Source organism: Neovison vison, chromosome 8, assembly GCF_020171115.1.
Source record: "Neovison vison isolate M4711 chromosome 8, ASM_NN_V1, whole genome shotgun sequence".
Classification (NCBI taxonomy): Eukaryota; Metazoa; Chordata; class Mammalia; order Carnivora; family Mustelidae; genus Neogale; species Neogale vison.
In genome coordinates this window covers 26,293,224-26,311,007 of record NC_058098.1, presented here as the reverse complement: position 1 = coordinate 26,311,007, position 17,784 = coordinate 26,293,224, and the positions used below count along the sequence as shown (strand labels likewise).

The 17,784-nt window shown below is 41.1% G+C and overlaps 1 protein-coding gene across 5 annotated transcripts in view; it reads left to right on the top strand.

The window, feature by feature from the left end:
* Positions 1-15,560, top strand: part of TPX2 (TPX2 microtubule nucleation factor) — a 60,356-nt gene extending 44,796 nt beyond the window's left edge. For 4 of the 5 annotated variants that reach the window (XM_044263272.1, XM_044263275.1, XM_044263271.1 and 1 more), the window contains 6 exons: positions 7,122-7,217; positions 8,244-8,420; positions 8,812-8,958; positions 11,210-11,321; positions 12,001-12,188; positions 14,249-15,560. In XM_044263272.1, the coding sequence (XP_044119207.1) occupies positions 7,122-7,217; positions 8,244-8,420; positions 8,812-8,958; positions 11,210-11,321; positions 12,001-12,188; positions 14,249-14,359 (831 nt within the window). In that variant the 3' untranslated portion in view covers positions 14,360-15,560. The remainder of the gene's footprint in view (positions 1-7,121; positions 7,218-8,243; positions 8,421-8,811; positions 8,959-11,209; positions 11,322-12,000; positions 12,189-14,248) is intronic. The other variant, XM_044263274.1, reaches the window with a different exon arrangement.
* The last annotated feature ends 2,224 nt before the right edge of the window (positions 15,561-17,784 follow it).

Here is a 17,784-nt window from a genome sequence, read left to right as displayed (position 1 = left end):
TCATGTTGTTAATAGTAATAACTGTCATTTTATTGCATGCTTACCTCATACCGAGTGTTCTATGTAGATTATCGTACTTATTTCTTGAAACAATTCTTAAGAGATAGGTTTTATTTTTAGCCCTATTTTTTAGATGAGGAAGAGACATTAGGAGGTATCTAGTATGCAGAGCCAGGATTTGAACCTGTCATCTCCTCGAGCACTATATTCTTCCACAGTGCTGACTTACCATTGTTTATTTTAGCAATCTCAGTTTTTGAGTTTGACACTGGCTGTTCGTAGTTCTCCCTTTAAAAATTTCTGGTGATTTTACTTCAAGTGTTGGTTTCTAGAGAAGCAAAGCGTAGGAGACATTAGGTGCATTCTCTCTTACCCTCCTCATTTTTTTAGAAAGGGAGGCTTTGAAAGGGGAATGTGGCTTGCTCCTGTTTTTAAAAGTTGGTGGCAGAATTGAGATTAGGTCCCATAACTTCTAGTTCCTGACTCTTCTAGCAGAACAGAGGATCCTGCTTCCCGGAGCTCAAATGCAGCTTGTCTGTTTGTCACTGTTTTTTTTCATCCATGTCCTTCTGATACTGAAGCTCCTTCCGCATGTCCTTATGGTATTTCTTGTGCTCTTAAACTTGTAGTTGGTAGGTGGCAAGGAGACAACGGGGCTGATGAGAGATGGGCTTGCACAGCAGTGGGCCATGAGGCAGAGATGAAAAAAGGGCTCTTGGGGCAGAGGTGGAGTGATGAAAACCTTGAGCTCAAGGGTGTGAAATGTGAACTTGGTGCCGACATCTAGTGGGGAGCCTGGGGCACCACAGAGGTGGATGTGGTGTCGGTGAGGCCAGTGAGTAATTTTAGCAGCAGTATTTCAGGGATGACTTGGGGAGACCAGCAGGCTTTTTTTTTTCCCCCATACTCCCTGAGATAACATTGCTTCACAGTAATTTCCTAACTGCTCTTGTCCTGGGGCATTTGCGGGCCTATCGTGCCGTAGGGAGAAATGCTCACCCCTAACACCCCCTCCCCCATCCTGGGCTGCTTTCCCCAAATCCACCATCTGTCTACCACATTACCCACTTCTAACCACCCATCACTTCTTTAGAGCTGTCTTCCTGGAAATTCCCATTAGGAGTCCCCCGACCCCAAACCCAGCCCCCATTATTCTTTAGCTGCACATTCTGCTATGTTTCTTCAGAGCACTTTTGAAAATCAGAGAATACCTGATTTGTTACCTTTTCATTATCTCTTTTCCTCCACTAGAATGTGAGCTCCCTGAAAGCAGGGACTGTGTACATCTGTCTTACTCAGTTTTATATCCCCTGCACCTGATGTCGCTGCAGAAGCACTCCAATAGTGGGTAACTGAGTGAGTGATAGTACCAGCTGAAATGCGCAGGCCCTGGCTGTGTGAGGTACTGGGAATTCAGAGATGGGGAAATCACAGTACTCATCCTCACAGTTTTCATAGTTTGGTAGAGCAGATTGATATATAGACACATAAGAACAGTACTGTCAATCAACATGGGTTCATCGAACTAATTATTACTTTTTATAGGTCCTGTGGAGAATGCAAAGGAATGTAAATGGCAACATCCCTGCCCTCAAGTAGCTTACAACTAGGAAAATTTAAAATAGTAAACAAGAAGTCTTCTGTTTTTAGAAACCCAGTATTCAGCCTGGGTACCCCTGTTTTTTTTAAATTTCTGATTGAGTCCCTAAGTTAGCGTTGAAGGCAATAGAGATGGGGTGTAGGTGGGTCACTGCTGCAGAGTTGGTATTTATTTATTTATTTATTTGATAGACAGAGAGAGATCACAAGTAGTCAGAGAGGCAGGCAGAGAGAGAGGGGAAAGCAGGCTCCCCGCTGAGCAGAGAGCCCGATGCGGGGCTCGATCCCAGGACCCTGAGATCATGACCTGAGCTCAAGGCAGAAGCCTAAACCACTGAGCCACCCAGGCGCCCCACAGAGTTGGTATTTATAAATCACCTTTTCCTCTCCTCCAATCAGTGAGGAGTGAGCCCACTCATAGATCGCTCTTTTGTGGTTTATTTAGAGGTTTCTGTTGTTATTTTAAAATGCACAATCTCTGTCAGGTGAATGCAGAGAGGGGAAGAAAGGAAAAGAGGGATTATTTTGGAACTAAATGAGTCCTTAGGTATTTATTTCTATTATTTTATGAAAAGAAATTTATTTATGAAAAGAAATGAGCAGCATGGCTCAGTCGGTTAAGTGTCTTGACTTTGGCGTAGATCATGATCTCAGAGTCCTGGGACAGGCTCTGCACTGGGCTCCACACTCAGCAGGGAGTCTGCTTCTCCCTCTTTCCTGCTCCTCCCCCACTCACACACACACTCTCTCCCCTGCCCCGCCCCAAAATAAATCTTAAAAAAAAAAACCAAACTGGGGTATTGGGGTGGCTCATTTAGTTAAGCATCTGTCTTTGGCTCAGGTCATGATGTCAGGGTCCTAAAATTGAGCCCCATGTCAGGGGGGGGGGGTCCCTGCTCAGCAGGAAGTCTGCTTCTCTCCTTCTGCTGCTCCCCCTGTTTCTGCTCTTTCAGTTATACTCTCTCTCTAATAAAAAAAAATAAAATCCTAAAAAAATAAGGAAACAGCCAAAAACCCAAGGCCTAGAAGGTTCTCTAATGTGCCCCAGGTTACGCAGATTAGAATCAGAGAAGGACTAGAACCAACCTCTGAGCCTTGCTTCATGTTCCTCCCACTCCCACATGCTCTGAGTGTTCTCTCAAGAGGCTGGTAGCTACCTGTAGAAAAACAGGCTCTTGATTGTTTTATGGTTAGCATTACTTGAAAACCCATTTCACGGGCTTTTGTCACTTTCATTTTAATTTCTGCTCTATGGGATTTCACTATTCCTAGTGATCCTGGCTTTCTTTAGAAAACAGCTTCCGCAGCAGAATGAGCATTTTCTTTACAGTGGTTACCTTGGCAGGGTATAAATTCTTTTCAATGACTGGTCCTCATTATACAAAGCATTTTGGAAAAGCCACTTATCTTCGAGTCTGTGGCACACAGTCTTGGATCTCGACAGCAGTGGCAAATGTTCATATTTTAAAGATTAATTTTCTTTTAAGAGCTAATCTGAATCATTTGCAACTAAAACTAAGTAGTCGAGGATAATAGAGCTGAAAATAATTTTGCTTAATTAAAGTAAATATTGACCGACTGCCTTGCATTGCTTAAAATGAGCTTTGAAGGCCACTCCAAGAAAGACATTCCAAACATGTTTTAAGCAGTTAGAGCATTGTAGGGATTAAGGAGAACTCTCTCTCCCAAAATATAAATCGGGAGCCCAAGAGTCCAAGGTACAAATTCTGTTATTCATTTTTACTATATTCAATGAACATTTACTGAATGCTTTATACTTGCCAAAGTCTTTGTTAGGTACTACAGATTAATGGAATAACAGTCCCCACTCTTGAAGGCTGGCAGGCGTTGAACATCTGAATGCACAGTGCTGTGAAGTTTTTTATGTACTGTCCTGGAACTACATACAGGGAAAGAGGGGTTATTTCATAGGTTCTGGGAGTGGAGAGATCAGTTGAAAGCCTTTATAAAAAAAAGAGGTGCTTCAATAGAGGCTTAAAAAGAAGGTTTAGGAGCTTCCAAGCAGCTGGGATAAATGGCTAAGAAAGATTTCAGAGAGAACACAAATAAAGGTATGGAGAGAACCAGCGTTAACATTTTGGCAACTGCCAGTAGTTCGTAGTGGTTGGAGGGTGAGCTGTAGAAAGGGGCAAGAGATAAGGCTGAACAGTCAGGCAGGGCACCGTATTATGAGGTACCTTGTACTTCATGGCAAGGAATTTATTATACTATTGTAGGTAGCAGAGAAGCAATGAAAGAACTTTTTAAGTCAGGAAATTATGTGATCCAATGTGTCTTAGACAAGTAATTCTGACTATATATAGAAGATGAATTGGAGGAGTGAGATGAGAAGCTGGAGGACTATTATAAGGCTAGTGGAATGGTATAGGTAATCAGTGGTGTGGCCTGTGTATGGTGGTGAAGAGTGAAGAGAAGGTAGAATAGAGGGCAGATGGACACAGCATACACATGCAAATATAACACATAAGGGTTTGAATTTTATCATTTTATTTTATTTTTTCATCATGATAAATATACTCTTTAACCCCCATCCCCTATTTCTCCCATCCCCCCCCACTTCCTGTCCAGTAACCATCAGTATGTTCTCTATAGTGGAGAGTCTGTTTGTTAGTTTCTCTTTGTCTCTCTTTTTTTCCTTTGCTCATTTGATTTTTAAGTAATGCATATGAGTGAAATCATATGGTATTTGTCTTTCTCTGACGGGCTTACTTTGTTTCACACTCTACTCTCTGGTTCCATCTGTATTGTTATAGTGGCAAGATTTCATTTGTTTTGTAATGGCTGAATAATATGCCATGGGTATTGGGGTGTGTGTGTGTGCACGTGTGTGCACACACACATACACCATATCTTTCTTAGCCATTTATCTAGCAGTGGATATTTGGGCTGCTTCCATGGTTTGGCTGTTGTAAATAATGCTGCAGTTTTTATTTTTATTTTTATTTTTTTAAGATTTATTTATTTGTCAGAGAGAGAGAGAGAGCAAGTGAGCACAGGCAGACAGAGTGGCAGGCAGAGGCAGAGGGGGAAGCAGGCTCCTTGCTCGGCAAGGAGCTGAGGGACTTGATGTGGGACTTAATCCCAGGACCCTGGGATCATGACCTGAGCTGAAGGCAGCCGCTTAACCAATTGAGCCACCCAGGCGTCCCTATTTTTAATTTTTTAAAAAATTGATCTGGTCATAAGACTTCATTCAAAAAAGCCCAAGAGCTACCCCTTTTTAGTTAGGATTAATTGGCAGATTTGTGATAGAGTATGAATTCTACGAGAATCAGAAAGTGCTTATGGAACAACTTTGTAAAATGTGTTAGTCTTGAATGATATGCACAGTATGGTACATGTAACTCAGCCTGCAAGGATTTAAAATGTTGGCAGTGTTTTGGAATCATGACTGGAAAAATCTTCAGAGTAGTTGAATGTATGAGAATTATGGAATATAGAAAATTCATCGCTTCCCTTAATCTGCTCTCAAAGAGGTATGAAAATTAACCCAGATTTTATTTTCTATGCTTAATTATATATATTTTTAAAACAAAAAATTAATATTCTCTATTTTAGCAACTTGTCCCTCTCCCTTCAATATTATGAACACTGTAGTATGTCAGTAATAAAGATATATTCAATTGTTCTTTATAGCTGTATAATATTCTTTTGTATGGATGCACCAAAATTTAAAAAAAGAGTTAACCAATACTTTTTGATAAACAATTGAGCTATTTGTAATTTTTTATTCTTTTAAAAAGTATATTGAAATAATGCCTAAAAACAAAAACTAAACTAGAGATCCAATACTAGAGGTGGAATATTGGGTGAAAGAGTATGACCATTTAAAAATTTAATAGGTAGGGGCACCTGGGTGGCTCGTCATTGAGCATCTGCCTTTGGCTCAGGTCATGATCCCAGGGTCCTGGGATCCGGCCCCACATCAGGCTCCCTGCTCAGCAGGAAGCCTGCTTCTCCCTCTCCCACTCCCCCTGCATGTATTCCCTCTCTTGCTGTCTCTATCTCTGTCAAATAAATAAATCTTTAAAAAAAAAAGTGGGGGTGGGCCTGGGTGGCTCAGTCAGTTAAGCATCTGTCTTTGGCTCAGGTTGTGATCCCAGGGTCCCAAGCAGAAAGCTTGCTTCTCCCTCTCCTGCTCCCCCCACCTCCCCCTGCTTGTGCATACCCTTTCTTGCTCTCTTGTGCTCTCTCTCTCCCTGTCAAATAAATAAAATCTTAAAAAAAAAATTTGAACAGGTAATTCCCCAAATGTGTACCAATTTATGACATATACTCTTACCCAACTGTATGTGAGTGCTGACTTCTCTTTCATATGTGGCAACACTGGTATCAATCAGTCCTTCAAATATTACTCAGTCTTATAAGTGAAGAATAACCTGATTTAATTTATATTTTTAAAAATTATTGAGATCGAGTCTCTTGTGTATCTTTGTGAACTGTTTGTTTTTGTTGTTTGTTTGGCAGAAGAAAATTTAGCTCTTGCCCATACTTTTTCCCATTTTCCCTTTGAGGGTGATATATTTTTTTAAAGATTTTCTTTTCTTTTTTAAAAGATTTTATTTATTTACTTGACAGAGAGCGAGCATGAGAGAGGAGAGGTCAGAGGGAGAAGCAGACTCCCTGCCGAGCAGAGAGCCCGATGTGGGACTTGATCCCAAAGGCAGTCGTTTAACCTACTGAACCACCTCAGATTTTATTTTTAAATAATCTCTACACCCAGCATGGGGCTCAGACTGGAAATTAGGAGTCAAGTGTTCCACCAACTGAGCCAGCCAGGCAGCCTGAGGGTGATGTTTTTGAACATAAGTTCTCATGGTAGAGTTGTGTGAGGAATAGGTTTAAGAAAATGGACAGTATCTATTCTGATCCTAAATGCATTTGGAAGTCTTTTTTAATTTTTAATTTTTTGTTTTTGAGGGATTAGAGTATAGAAAGGGAGAGAAACAATAATAAAATAAAATAAAATAAAATAATAAAATTAATCGACATTAATTTGTTCTCTGTTTTTCATAAGCACCAAAAAAGATTATGATGAATCCTATTTTTACTGAATATAGTCCTCCAGCCATGCCCTTGTTATTCGCTGCTCTTCTGTATGGTAATCTACCGTTAGAATGCTACTGTGTTTCAGTAGGCGGGTAAACGGCAATATACTAAATAAAGTACTAGATTTTTTTGGTTCCTGGTATATGAACTCCCCTTTAATTAAATCCCTTTAATAGAGGGATTTGATCTTTTTTTTTTTTGGATTTTTATTTATTTATTTGACAGAGAGAGCACAAGCAGGGGGAGTGTCAGGCAGAGGGAGAAGGAGACGCCCCGCTGAGCAGAGAGCCCAACATGGGACTTGATCCCAGGACCCTGGGATCATGCCCTTAGCCAAAGGCCAATGCTTAACCAACTGAGCCACCCAGGGTCCCCGAGAGGGATTTGATCTTATCACACAGCATAGTAGAGATTGTCCTGGGATGTCTAATTGAATTGCTTACTCCTTGTAGGGTGTTCCTGAGAAGAAAGTACTTCCAATCACTGTCCCCAAGTCACCGGCCTTTGCACTGAAGAACAGAATCCGAATGCCCACCAAAGAAGATGAGGTGATTCCCTGGGATAGAGGGAGTTTTCTTCCTTCTACTTTATCAATTGAATTTAAGCTTTCTTCTTTCTTAAACTTAATGGAATTCAAAGGCAGTCACTCTCATTTGGAGCTGTCTTTAACAGCAGGTATATGAACATTTGGTCATCTTTTTTGCTCCCCCAAGAGCAAAGTAGTTGGTAAGGGTATGAATCTTCTGGCCTTCAGTAGTGACTGGTTATATAACTAATTGGATGCTTATCCATTTCGGTAGCTTTGAAAATCAACCTGTCATAACTTGGATCAAAAGTTGATAAGCCCTATATTTTGTTTTGCCTAAGCTATTGTCACCATTCAGTGAGGAACTTTTAAAATTCACACTGAGCAGTTATATCCACCCTGTCTGATCTCCACTAACCCAAGGGTTGCTAAGGTTACTGTGTGGTGATAGTTCATGAAATTGGAATACATAAACTGTCATTGATCAGGCTAGTTTCTTGTTACATCTCCCATTTTATCTATAAATATCCAGAGTTAGGGTAATTCTATAGCAGATCTCAAGCATAAACCTTTTTATAGGTTCATTTGAAACTAAAATACACCGTAATCTTATGTTACCAGCTTGAACCCAAACAACTTACTTGGTCCTATTCTGGGTTTGGCAACCATTAACTCCCAGTCACATGTTTTAGTGGAGTCTGGAGGCTGGGTCAAAGAAGAGGCCAAGGTATATGCTTAGGTAGTACCTCTCCTCTGTTCTTTATTTTGTTCACATTGTTTGATCTCATTTCGGTTTTACAACCTCCCTTTAGATCCTTCAAGAGTAATTGTTTTAGTCCTTTATCAAATGCTTTCACACTGGTCTCACCCCTATGAAGTGGTAGATGACTTAGGTATTATCCCTCTTTGGTAGAAAAGGAAGCAAAGACACCTAGAAGGTTGAGTGACTTGCCTTAATTAATGATTTCTCTCAAGTACTGTCTTTGGACACCCACATTCTGAGGAGGTGAGAGAGAGCTTATGTCTAAACTGTGGTTTTTCCCCTTAGGAAGAGGAGGAGCCGGTAGTGATAAGAGCACAACCTGTGCCACATTACGGGGTGCCTTTTAAGCCCCAAATCCCAGAGGCAAGAACTGTGGAAATATGCCCTTTCTCTTTTGATTCTCGAGACAAAGAACGTCAGTTACAGAAGGAGAAGAAAATAAAAGAACTGCAGAAAGGGGAGGTAGGTGTTTCCATTTCTACAAGTAGCATAATACTATTCTTTGATCTGTCACAGATAATCTTTTATGTTACACTTCTAGCTGTAAAATCACTGACTTCCTTTGATCCCTCTAAGAACCTTATGAAGTATAAATAGGGCAAGTTTTTAATAACCCTTCTGGCACAAGGAGATTAAGTGACTTGCCTGTGATCATGTTGCTAGCTATTGGCAATATTGGGAGGATAACCTAGATTTCCTTTTGAAACGCTTACTCTTTCTGCTACACATACCATACTGCTTTAAAAACTGGCCTTTTCTATATTTCAGATTCATCCACATACTCTGGAGTAACTCTTGCTTTCTGGCTAGAGAGACATTAGGATCTTAAATCTTGTGTTTTCTTTTCTGTTAGGTGCCTAAGTTTAAGGCACTTCCTTTGCCTCATTTTGACACCGTTAACCTGCCAGAGAAGAAGGTAAAGACCACAACTCAGATTGAGCCTTTCTGCCTGGAGACTGACAGAAGAGGTGCTCTGAAGGCACAGACTTGGAAGCACCAGGTGGGGGATGGGGAGAGCAGCTAAAATTTTCATTGCATCATTGTTGTTTTGTTAGAGTAGGTAGACCCACTACACAGAAATTTCTGAAAACTAACATACTGGATTATTTCAGGGACTCTCACTCTAAATCAGGGGTCAGCAGACTTTCTGTAAAAGACCAGATAGTGGGGCAACTTGGGGTGGCTCAGTCAGTTAAGTGTCAAACTCCTGATTTCAGCTCAGGTCATGATCTCAGGGTCCTGGAATCAAGCCCCACATCAGGCTCCTCACTCAGCAGGGAGTCTGCTTGTTTCCCTCTCCCATTGCCCCTTCCCCTGCTCATGTTCTGTCTGTCTGTCTGTCTCTCCTTCTCATAAATAAATATTTAATAAAAATAATAAAAAAATGAAAGACCAGGTAGTAAATATTTTAAATTTTGTAGTTTACATATAGTCTCTGTCACATACTGTGTGTATGTGTGTGTGTGTGTGTGTGTGTGTGCGTATGTTTCAACCCTTTGAAATTGTGAAAACCAGACTTAGCTCAAGGTCTGTACAAAGAGGGATTGCAAGCTGGATTTGGCCCACAGACTGAAGTTTGCTGACCTCTGCTCCAAGTGATCCATCTGGGGAATGTGAGAACTAAAAGGCTCTTTTTGCATCAGGACTCTAAGATCTCATCTGTTCCATCTATTAGATTTCTTCCCTACATGTTCACTCCTTTCTGTTAGTACTTTGATAAGAAACAGTATGGTGAGAATAGATCCTCAGTATGGAGTGCTGTTTTCTCAACATAGTATCCTCCTTTGCTCTTTGTAGATGACGGGTGATTAAAAACAGTTGGTTGTTGGTTGGTATAATTGGGATCTAATAATGTGCTATTTGGAAAAAAATTCACCTGAATCCCTAAGTTTGTAAGTGTTTTTATATCATCACTTACCCGGGATTGTTCAAAAGGAGCTCTGAGCTGATCTTTCTAGGAAGTCAAAAGGTGTGATTGCTTACATAACTACATATAAGTCCCTTGGTGGTGGTGTTCCCTAGGAAAACTTAGGACTGTTGTTTTGGAAGTGATAGTGAATCTGTCTTTCCAGGACCATGACACCAAATGTCTGTGGGATATTTCCTATAATAAGAAAAAAAAAGATTTTAAGTTTTTCAAACATACACAAGAGGATAGTATAATGTAGAGAGGTAGAGAGGATAGTATGATCTTCTTCCATGAACCTGTCACTTGGTTCTATAGTGATCAAAACATGGAAAATCTTATTTTATCTGCATTTCTACCTACCTCTACACTGGATATTTCTACCAACAAAAGATAACTTGGAAGCAAATTTTAAGTATCATTTTAATAGCAAGTAAAGATATGTATCTTTAAAAATATAAGTATAAAAACCTCCATAATACTGTCACATGTAAAAAGATTAATAGTAATCTCTTAATAGTGACAAATAGTGTTCTTACATCTCCAAATCTCTCATTGAATTGTTCAAATCAGGATCCAAATAAAGCCCACATATTGCATTTGTTTGATAAATCTCTAAGTCCCCTTTTCTCTGTAGGCTCCTCTACTTACGTATTACTTGTGGAATAAACTGGCTTGTTTGTCCTATAAATTTTCCACAATCCCAGTTTTGGTCATTGTATTCCCATGGTGTTATTTAATATATTCCTGTTCCTTCTGTATTTCCTGTAAATGAGTGGTTAAACCTAAAGGCTTGATTAAATTCTGGTTAGGTTTGGGGCACCTGAGTGGGCTCTGTTGGTTAAGCATTTGCCTTTGGCTCAGGTCATGGTCTCAGGGTCCTGGGATTGAGCCCCGTGTTGTGCTCCCTGCTTATCAGAAGTCTGCCTCTCCCTCTCCCCCTGTCTCTCCGCCCTCCCCCACCTCTGCACCCTGCTCATGCTTTTCTCTCTCTCTCAAATAAATAAATATAATCTTTAGAGAATATTCTGGTTAGATTTTTTGGGGGGTTGGGAGGGAGAATACTTTATAGATGATCCCATCCAAGGGTACATAATGTCCACACATTTATTTTTATGTTCAGATACACCTTAAAAGTACCTAAAGATATTTTCTAGTTCTCAATGGATTCCAAGGTTATCAGTCTGATCTACTTAGTGTAAAGGGGGTTTTAACTGGGGTTTAAATGAAGTCATCTCCTGCCTTTATTGATGAAGCCCTTTAGAAATGTTAGTTCTTAAGCCACTGAGGCAGCAGTTCTGGAAAGTTGTACTGTTGCTTATCTAACAGACATTCTTTCTAACAGCTGGAGGAAGAACTGAAACAGCAGAGAGAAGCAGCTTGCTTCAAGGCTCGTCCAAACACCGTCATCTCCCAGGAGCCCTTTGTTCCCAAGAAAGAGAAGAAATCCATTGCAGGTAGTGTTATATGTATTCTTGGGGGATTAGGGCAGAATTGTCAGACTTCCCGGGGAGGATGCTAGGACTCTGTTGTGTCAGTATCAGCTGTGTCAACCAGAAGCATTTGCCTTTAGAGGATCTAGTTGTTCTCTTCTTGGACCAGGTTTTTGGTCTTTGTTGAACCATGCACCTGTGCTGAGTTTGCAGCCTATGTTGGGGCCAGATTCAGAGAACAAGAGCCTAGGCAAAGGCAGCTGGCATTTCCACAGCAGTCATGGACTTTACTCACCCAAAGAGTAGTAAGTAAGGGAGGAAGAGCCACGACTTCTTTCTGGAGTCTTCTTTTCCATGAAGCAAGCCTTAGGTATAAAATGCTTGATTCTTTAAAGCACTAGGTAAGGTGTCAGAAAATGGATTCTTCTCCTACACGGTGATTCTGTCTCAGAATCACTGTGTAGTTTTGAGCAAGATATTTCATCTGTATGGGTCTTACTTTTCTCTGAATTAGATGGTTTCCAGGAGCCCTTCCAACTGTTAAAATCCTAGAACTTTTTCTTTGTGGTATGTTCCTCCTTTCTGCTAACAGGGCTTCCCTAGAACAGTTGCCGGGTGCGTCTGTGCCACTTGCTGCATGCAGGGGGTTGGGTTTATGCAGGTCGTGCTTGTGCACCAATATTGTCTCTGTTTCTGTACTCAGAGGGCCTTTCTGGTTCTCTAGTTCAGGAACCTTTCCAGCTGGCCACTGAGAAGAGAGCCAAGGAGCGGCAGGAGCTGGAGAAGAGAATGGCTGAGGTAGAAGCTCAGAAAATCCAGCAGCTGGAGGAGGCCAGGCACCAGGAGGAAGAGCAGCAGAGGGAGGAGCTGGCCAGGCTACGGAAAGAACTGGTAACTGGGCAGCATTAACACTGACTAACCTAGAGTTGTCTCTGTTTTATCTGTACCTTGCCTTGTCCCAGAAAGGATCTAAGGTGGCCTACCAGGACATATCAAAGATGAGTGAAGGTGGAAAATCACACACCAAGAACGGTGGCAAAACTGTGATGTGAACAATGTTAAAGATGTGCACATTGTGATCCATGTGTCCGCTATGTTTGAGCCATAATTTTGGCTCTTTTTAGAAACCAACCTGTTGGTTACAAAACTCACAGTGTTCTTGAGATACAAACAAGCTAATAGTTAAAAACAACAACAACAAAAACAAGAAAAATTAGTCTTGATACTGAATTCAGACAGAATTTCTTCTGGGGGGGGTCTTCATAAGGAGGATATCATGTGGTATAACATGTACAGTGATGCATTGCTAGGATTTATTTATTTATCTAATTTTTATTATTTCCTTTACACTTAAGAAAACCGACGTGGTTTTGCAATTAGACAAGAATATGTAGGTAGGGAAGGACATGGGAATTACGTTGCAACTGCATTTTCATTTTTCTCTTAATAATTTACTCAAATTTCTTGTGGTTATCGCCCCTATTGGTCCATGTGACCTTCAATGCTAACACTAGAAAAATGATTTTGATATTAAGTTATCCAGAAAGAAAGCTTAATTTGCAGTAAGGACTTTTTCACTCAGAGGGCAGCAAGGTGCATTCACTGCATTAATGAGCAAAGAGACAGTTTCAGATGGAACTTCATGAGACTGATAAAAGGAAGATTACATAAATACGTAAATTGTTGCAGTTTTGTCTCAAAAGGCTAGGCCAGCTGCTGTTAGAGCTGTTGGCAGAGATGACTGTGGCCTCAGGAAGGTCCTAGGGACAAACTTAAAGGGACTAACTTGTTGGAAAAACCCAAGCTGCCATTTGCTGATTGGATGAAAAAAACGATACAGTTCCCACTCTAGATATGCTTACAGAACCAGCCTTTTTTCCAGCCTGAAGTTCTTTGATTTTTCTTTTTTTTTTTATGTAGATTTTTTTTCTCTTCTCTCAAAGTACAAGAGTTTTTTTGTTTTTTTTTTTAAAGATTTTATTTATTTATTTGAGAGAGAGAGACAGTGAGAGAGAGCACGGGCGAGGAGAAGGTCAGAGAGCAAAGCAGACTCCCCATGGAGCTGGGAGCCCGATGCGGGACTCGATCCCGGGACTCCAGGATCACGCCCTGAGCCGGAGGCAGTTGTCCAACCAATTGAGCCACCCAGGCGTCCTGTCTTTGATTTTTCTTCAACACTTGGTACTGCCTCTTATATTTGTCCCCATCTTCGAGGTGTTACTTAACGATTCTCGGTGTAGGCCGGTGCTGGTGTCAGCGTCCTAAAGCACAGTTCAGTCGATGCTAGTTAGCTCTCACTAACCTGACTTAATTCAGGATTGTTTTAGACTGCCCAGAAGGAAGGCTGGCTTTCTCCCAGCAGTCCTTCCTGGTTATGGTTTTTGTTTATTTGTTTGTCCATGGTTTGGGTGACTATTAAGACTTGATAAGTTTAAGATTGTACTCTGGGAGGTTTTGTTTGTTTGTTTGTTTGTTTGTTTAAACATACAGTGTATTGTTAGTTTCAGTGGTAGAGTTCAGTGATTCACCAGTCTTATGGCACCCAGTGTTCATTACATCACATGCCCTTCTTAATGGCCATCACCCATTTATCCCAGCCCCCCACTCCCCAGGCTGATGGGTTCTTAACATGTATCTCTTTTCTTTGCAGTTGTGTATAGCTCGGTTAGACCTAATAAAAAAACAATCAAGCTCAAGCTGGAGTTAGGCTTGATGTTCTTTGGTGCAGACTGAGGGACCCCCAAGACCTGAACAGAAACCTACTTGGGTGCAAAAGCTCACGTGCTTTTCCCTTATGCTGTGTTGCATTTTTTACCCCCTCTTGGATAGTGATTTGGATCTCTTAAGACTATATAAACATTTTCTCAAGAAGAAAAAAATAAATAAAAACAACTATATGCATAGTTCTCTAACATCCTGATCAGTGGTAATTCTCTGTCCTTACTCTGCAGGTGCACAAGGCAAATCCAATACGCAAGTACCAGGGTGTGGAAGTAAAGTCAAGTGACCAGCCTCTGACTGTGCCCGTTTCTCCCAAGTTCTCCACTCGATTCCACTGCTAACCTGAGCCGTGAGCTGCAGGCACCACCTGTGAACAGGAGCTGCTCTTTTCATCAAACCAGGAGCCTTCTTTCCTTGTCACCAGGGCATGGAGAGAACCCATTTCTCAAGACTTTTACCTGCCCATGCCCAACAGAGTGTACCTGACAAGTGTGGACTCCAATTTTGTTGAGAGTTGTTTTCCTACGTTATTGAGACTAAGAATGAGACTCAACTGATGCATGTCTTGCTCTGACTCCATGTGGTGATTTCCTTTGAACCATCAGTCAACCTTTAATATGAGTCTTAACTCTGACTAAGTTTGGAGTTTCTGTATTAGCACAGTATATACTCTCTGTTGCCTCTTCACCCCCCTCTCCCTTTTTTTCTTTTTAACCAGAAAATAAAGATAGTTAAATACTAAGATAGGATTTAAGTCTTGGCTTTCCTGAGGAACAGTCAGTGTATCAGATTCTTTCCTCATTTCTGTCCAAAATGAATTTAGAGTCAAGTAGACTGTCTCTACAAGGGCAGAAGGCTCATTAATTGCACAGCCACGAGGAAGACCATGGACGACATGGAGCCTCATGGCATCCATCAGCAAGCTTTGGGGCAGAGTTGCTGTTAAGGCACGTTCTTCCTTGTCAATGCTAATAACAGGGGACGCTGTCCAGTACACATTTTAAGTCCTCCAATAAACTGGAGAGGAATAAATATGTTTGTCTTCCCTTCCCTGATTTTGTTACTTCATGTTTTTAATTATGTCAAGCCCCCTTGGAGGTCACATCTTATTGGAGAAATGGGTATTTTGAGAGGAGGAGGGTCCAGGAACTTTTTAAAGCACAGGCTCTGTCCTTAGAGGAATGTGCTTTGTAATGCTTTTCTGGTCTTCCTTATTTTGTTAACTCCCTTCCTGGAAATACTCTGGAAGGCAATCCATGTGTGTTATGCCTTCACACAGACCTGTGCCTTCTTTCCTAAATGTGTTTTTTCTCATCTGGAAAATTCCTTATAAGGCTAAAGTAAAATCTTTTTCATAAATCCTTCCTTGAACCCTGACCTCTGCAGGCAAGAATGATCACTTCCTTCTGTGTGCCTCTCAAATGTTTCCTGTATATACCTCTAGTAGAACAGTTATACTGCTGAATTACTTGTTCACAAACTGGTAGAGACCCAGATATCTAAAATTTTCTTAGTCCTTGAAAATAAAACTTATCTTAAATACATCTCTGTATTTTTGTAGCTGGCACAGAATTTGCTAGATCCATGTTAAATACTGTATTTTCTCTTACATTTGGCCTTATTTATGAACTGTACTCTTCACTAGTCCTCTACTTCTGAGCTAAAGGATATAAGAGCATCCATATTCAGCCCAGGCCAGTCCTAGGCACTCTAGAAGATAGTAAACTTATTTTACATTCCTTTCATTTATTCATTCAATGAGCATTATGAACAGGCTGTTGTAGATTCGGTGACGAATGATAAAGCGAGACATGATTTGCAGATCCCTGAGCCTCCTGAAGACCACTGACCGATGTAAGATATAATTTCCTTATTCATTCCCATAAGTGTAGATTACAGGGCCATACTTACTCATGCAATTCATTTAACAACTATTTACTTGGCGCTAAGTGTATATACCTTGGGACCACTTAGTCTCTGGGAGTAGAACAATGAACAGAAGAACATGTCTTCATGGAGCTTACCTTTTAGGAGGGAACACAGACCATAAGCAAGCAACTGTCCTCTCTCCTGTCATGTAGAAAATGTTTCTCTGACTACGTGTGGAGAATAGACTGGAATGGGTTGGGGCATGTAGGTGAGAGTTAATAGGAGCTTGGGCTGGGGTAGCAGCAGTGGAGTGAGAAATGGTTGGGTTCTGAGTGTATCCTGAAGTTGTAACTGGTAAGACTTGACATATTGGACGTGGTGTGAGAGAAAGAGGGTAATTGAGGAAGGTACATAGATTATCTGTCCTGTGAGAAATCCAGTTCTACCTCAGTCCTATCTCATGGATTCGTGGAGGGTTTTCAGTGTTTCTGGTCACCTCTTGCTTGGGTTTTTCTCCTGTTCACCTCTTGAGCCCCTCTGGGTCTGTCTTCTGTAATTTTCCCCCCTTCTCTGGTATCAGCAGTTTTTGACAGTTCATGGTCATTCATATATTTCCATCTGGTATCAGATGTTTTATGTATTTCGCCCATTTTAAAAATTTTTAGTCATTTCAGGGAAGAGAATAAATCCAACCCTCAAAATGAGGGTCCTAGAAAGAGCATTACTGAGAATTATGGACCTACTGGATCCTTCTGGATTGCCCTCTCCAGACAGGCCCATGTCGGAGTGGTAATGTGTGACAGTCTTGGAGAGGCAACAGAATGGGATTACATTACTTCAGAGCAAAGACCTTAAAACTGAGATGCAGACATCCATTGCCTCCTGCTCCCCAGAATCCCTCAGTTTCCCAGCAGCAGGCTGTTTCTCCTCAGCTCCGTCTGTCTAGTACCCCATTCTCTTTCAGATCACCTCACATGATCCTCGTTTCTAATAGTCTCCCATTTCCTCCAAAGCTCAAAATTTCCACTTCTATCTTACAGAGGAAGTCAGGTTCTTTATCCCTTCCAGCCATATTCTAGTGGGAGCTGTACTTTCAACACCCAGAATTTGCTCTGAAATTTTCCTAAGCAAAGAACCTGTCCTCTGATAGGAATTTACTGAATTTTACTGAGAAATCTGGCTGTCACACTATGCTTGGCAATCTTACAAGGCTTCTAGCTCATGCGCACATGCCGATGGTTAGCATTCCCACAGTTTCTGGGAAGGACTTTGTTTTCAGCGTTGTTTTGACTTGGCCATGGTTTCCCACTGCTAATAGTCTTGTGCTCATTAACATACATGTGAGCTTACTGTTCACTCTTACTGTGGTTGGCGTTTTGTCCTTATGTGATTGCTCTGTTGCCATCTTGACTGCTGTTTTATGCCTTGCCGGTTCTCTTCCACAGAGCTGTGTCCCTGGAAAGTGGAGCTTGGGCGGTAGGAGCTACCGTGGCAGCCGCTCCAGAGTTTAACGGAGAGGACACCCGTATACAAGGCATTGGAACAAGACAAGATGTGACTGAGTAATGTGAGACACTAAAAGTACTGAGGGAGTTCAGAGATTGTTTTTGGAGATGAGGCTGCCGTGCTTAAAGATGTTCCTTTGTTTTTAAGTAAAAATTGCCAAAGGAGTATAGTATGTCTTTTGGAAACCATTAAAATAATACAGACCGTATAGAATAAACCATGCAAGTCTCCTTATTTCCCTGCTCCCATTTCCCAGGGGTACCCCATTGCTAACAGTTGCATATTCTTCCAGAAGGTTTTTATGTAACACACAGATTTCAAGGGCATTTTTCTTTTCTTGTAATAATAAGATTGTAGCATTCCGCATTTGTTTTTAATTTGCTCCTTGAAA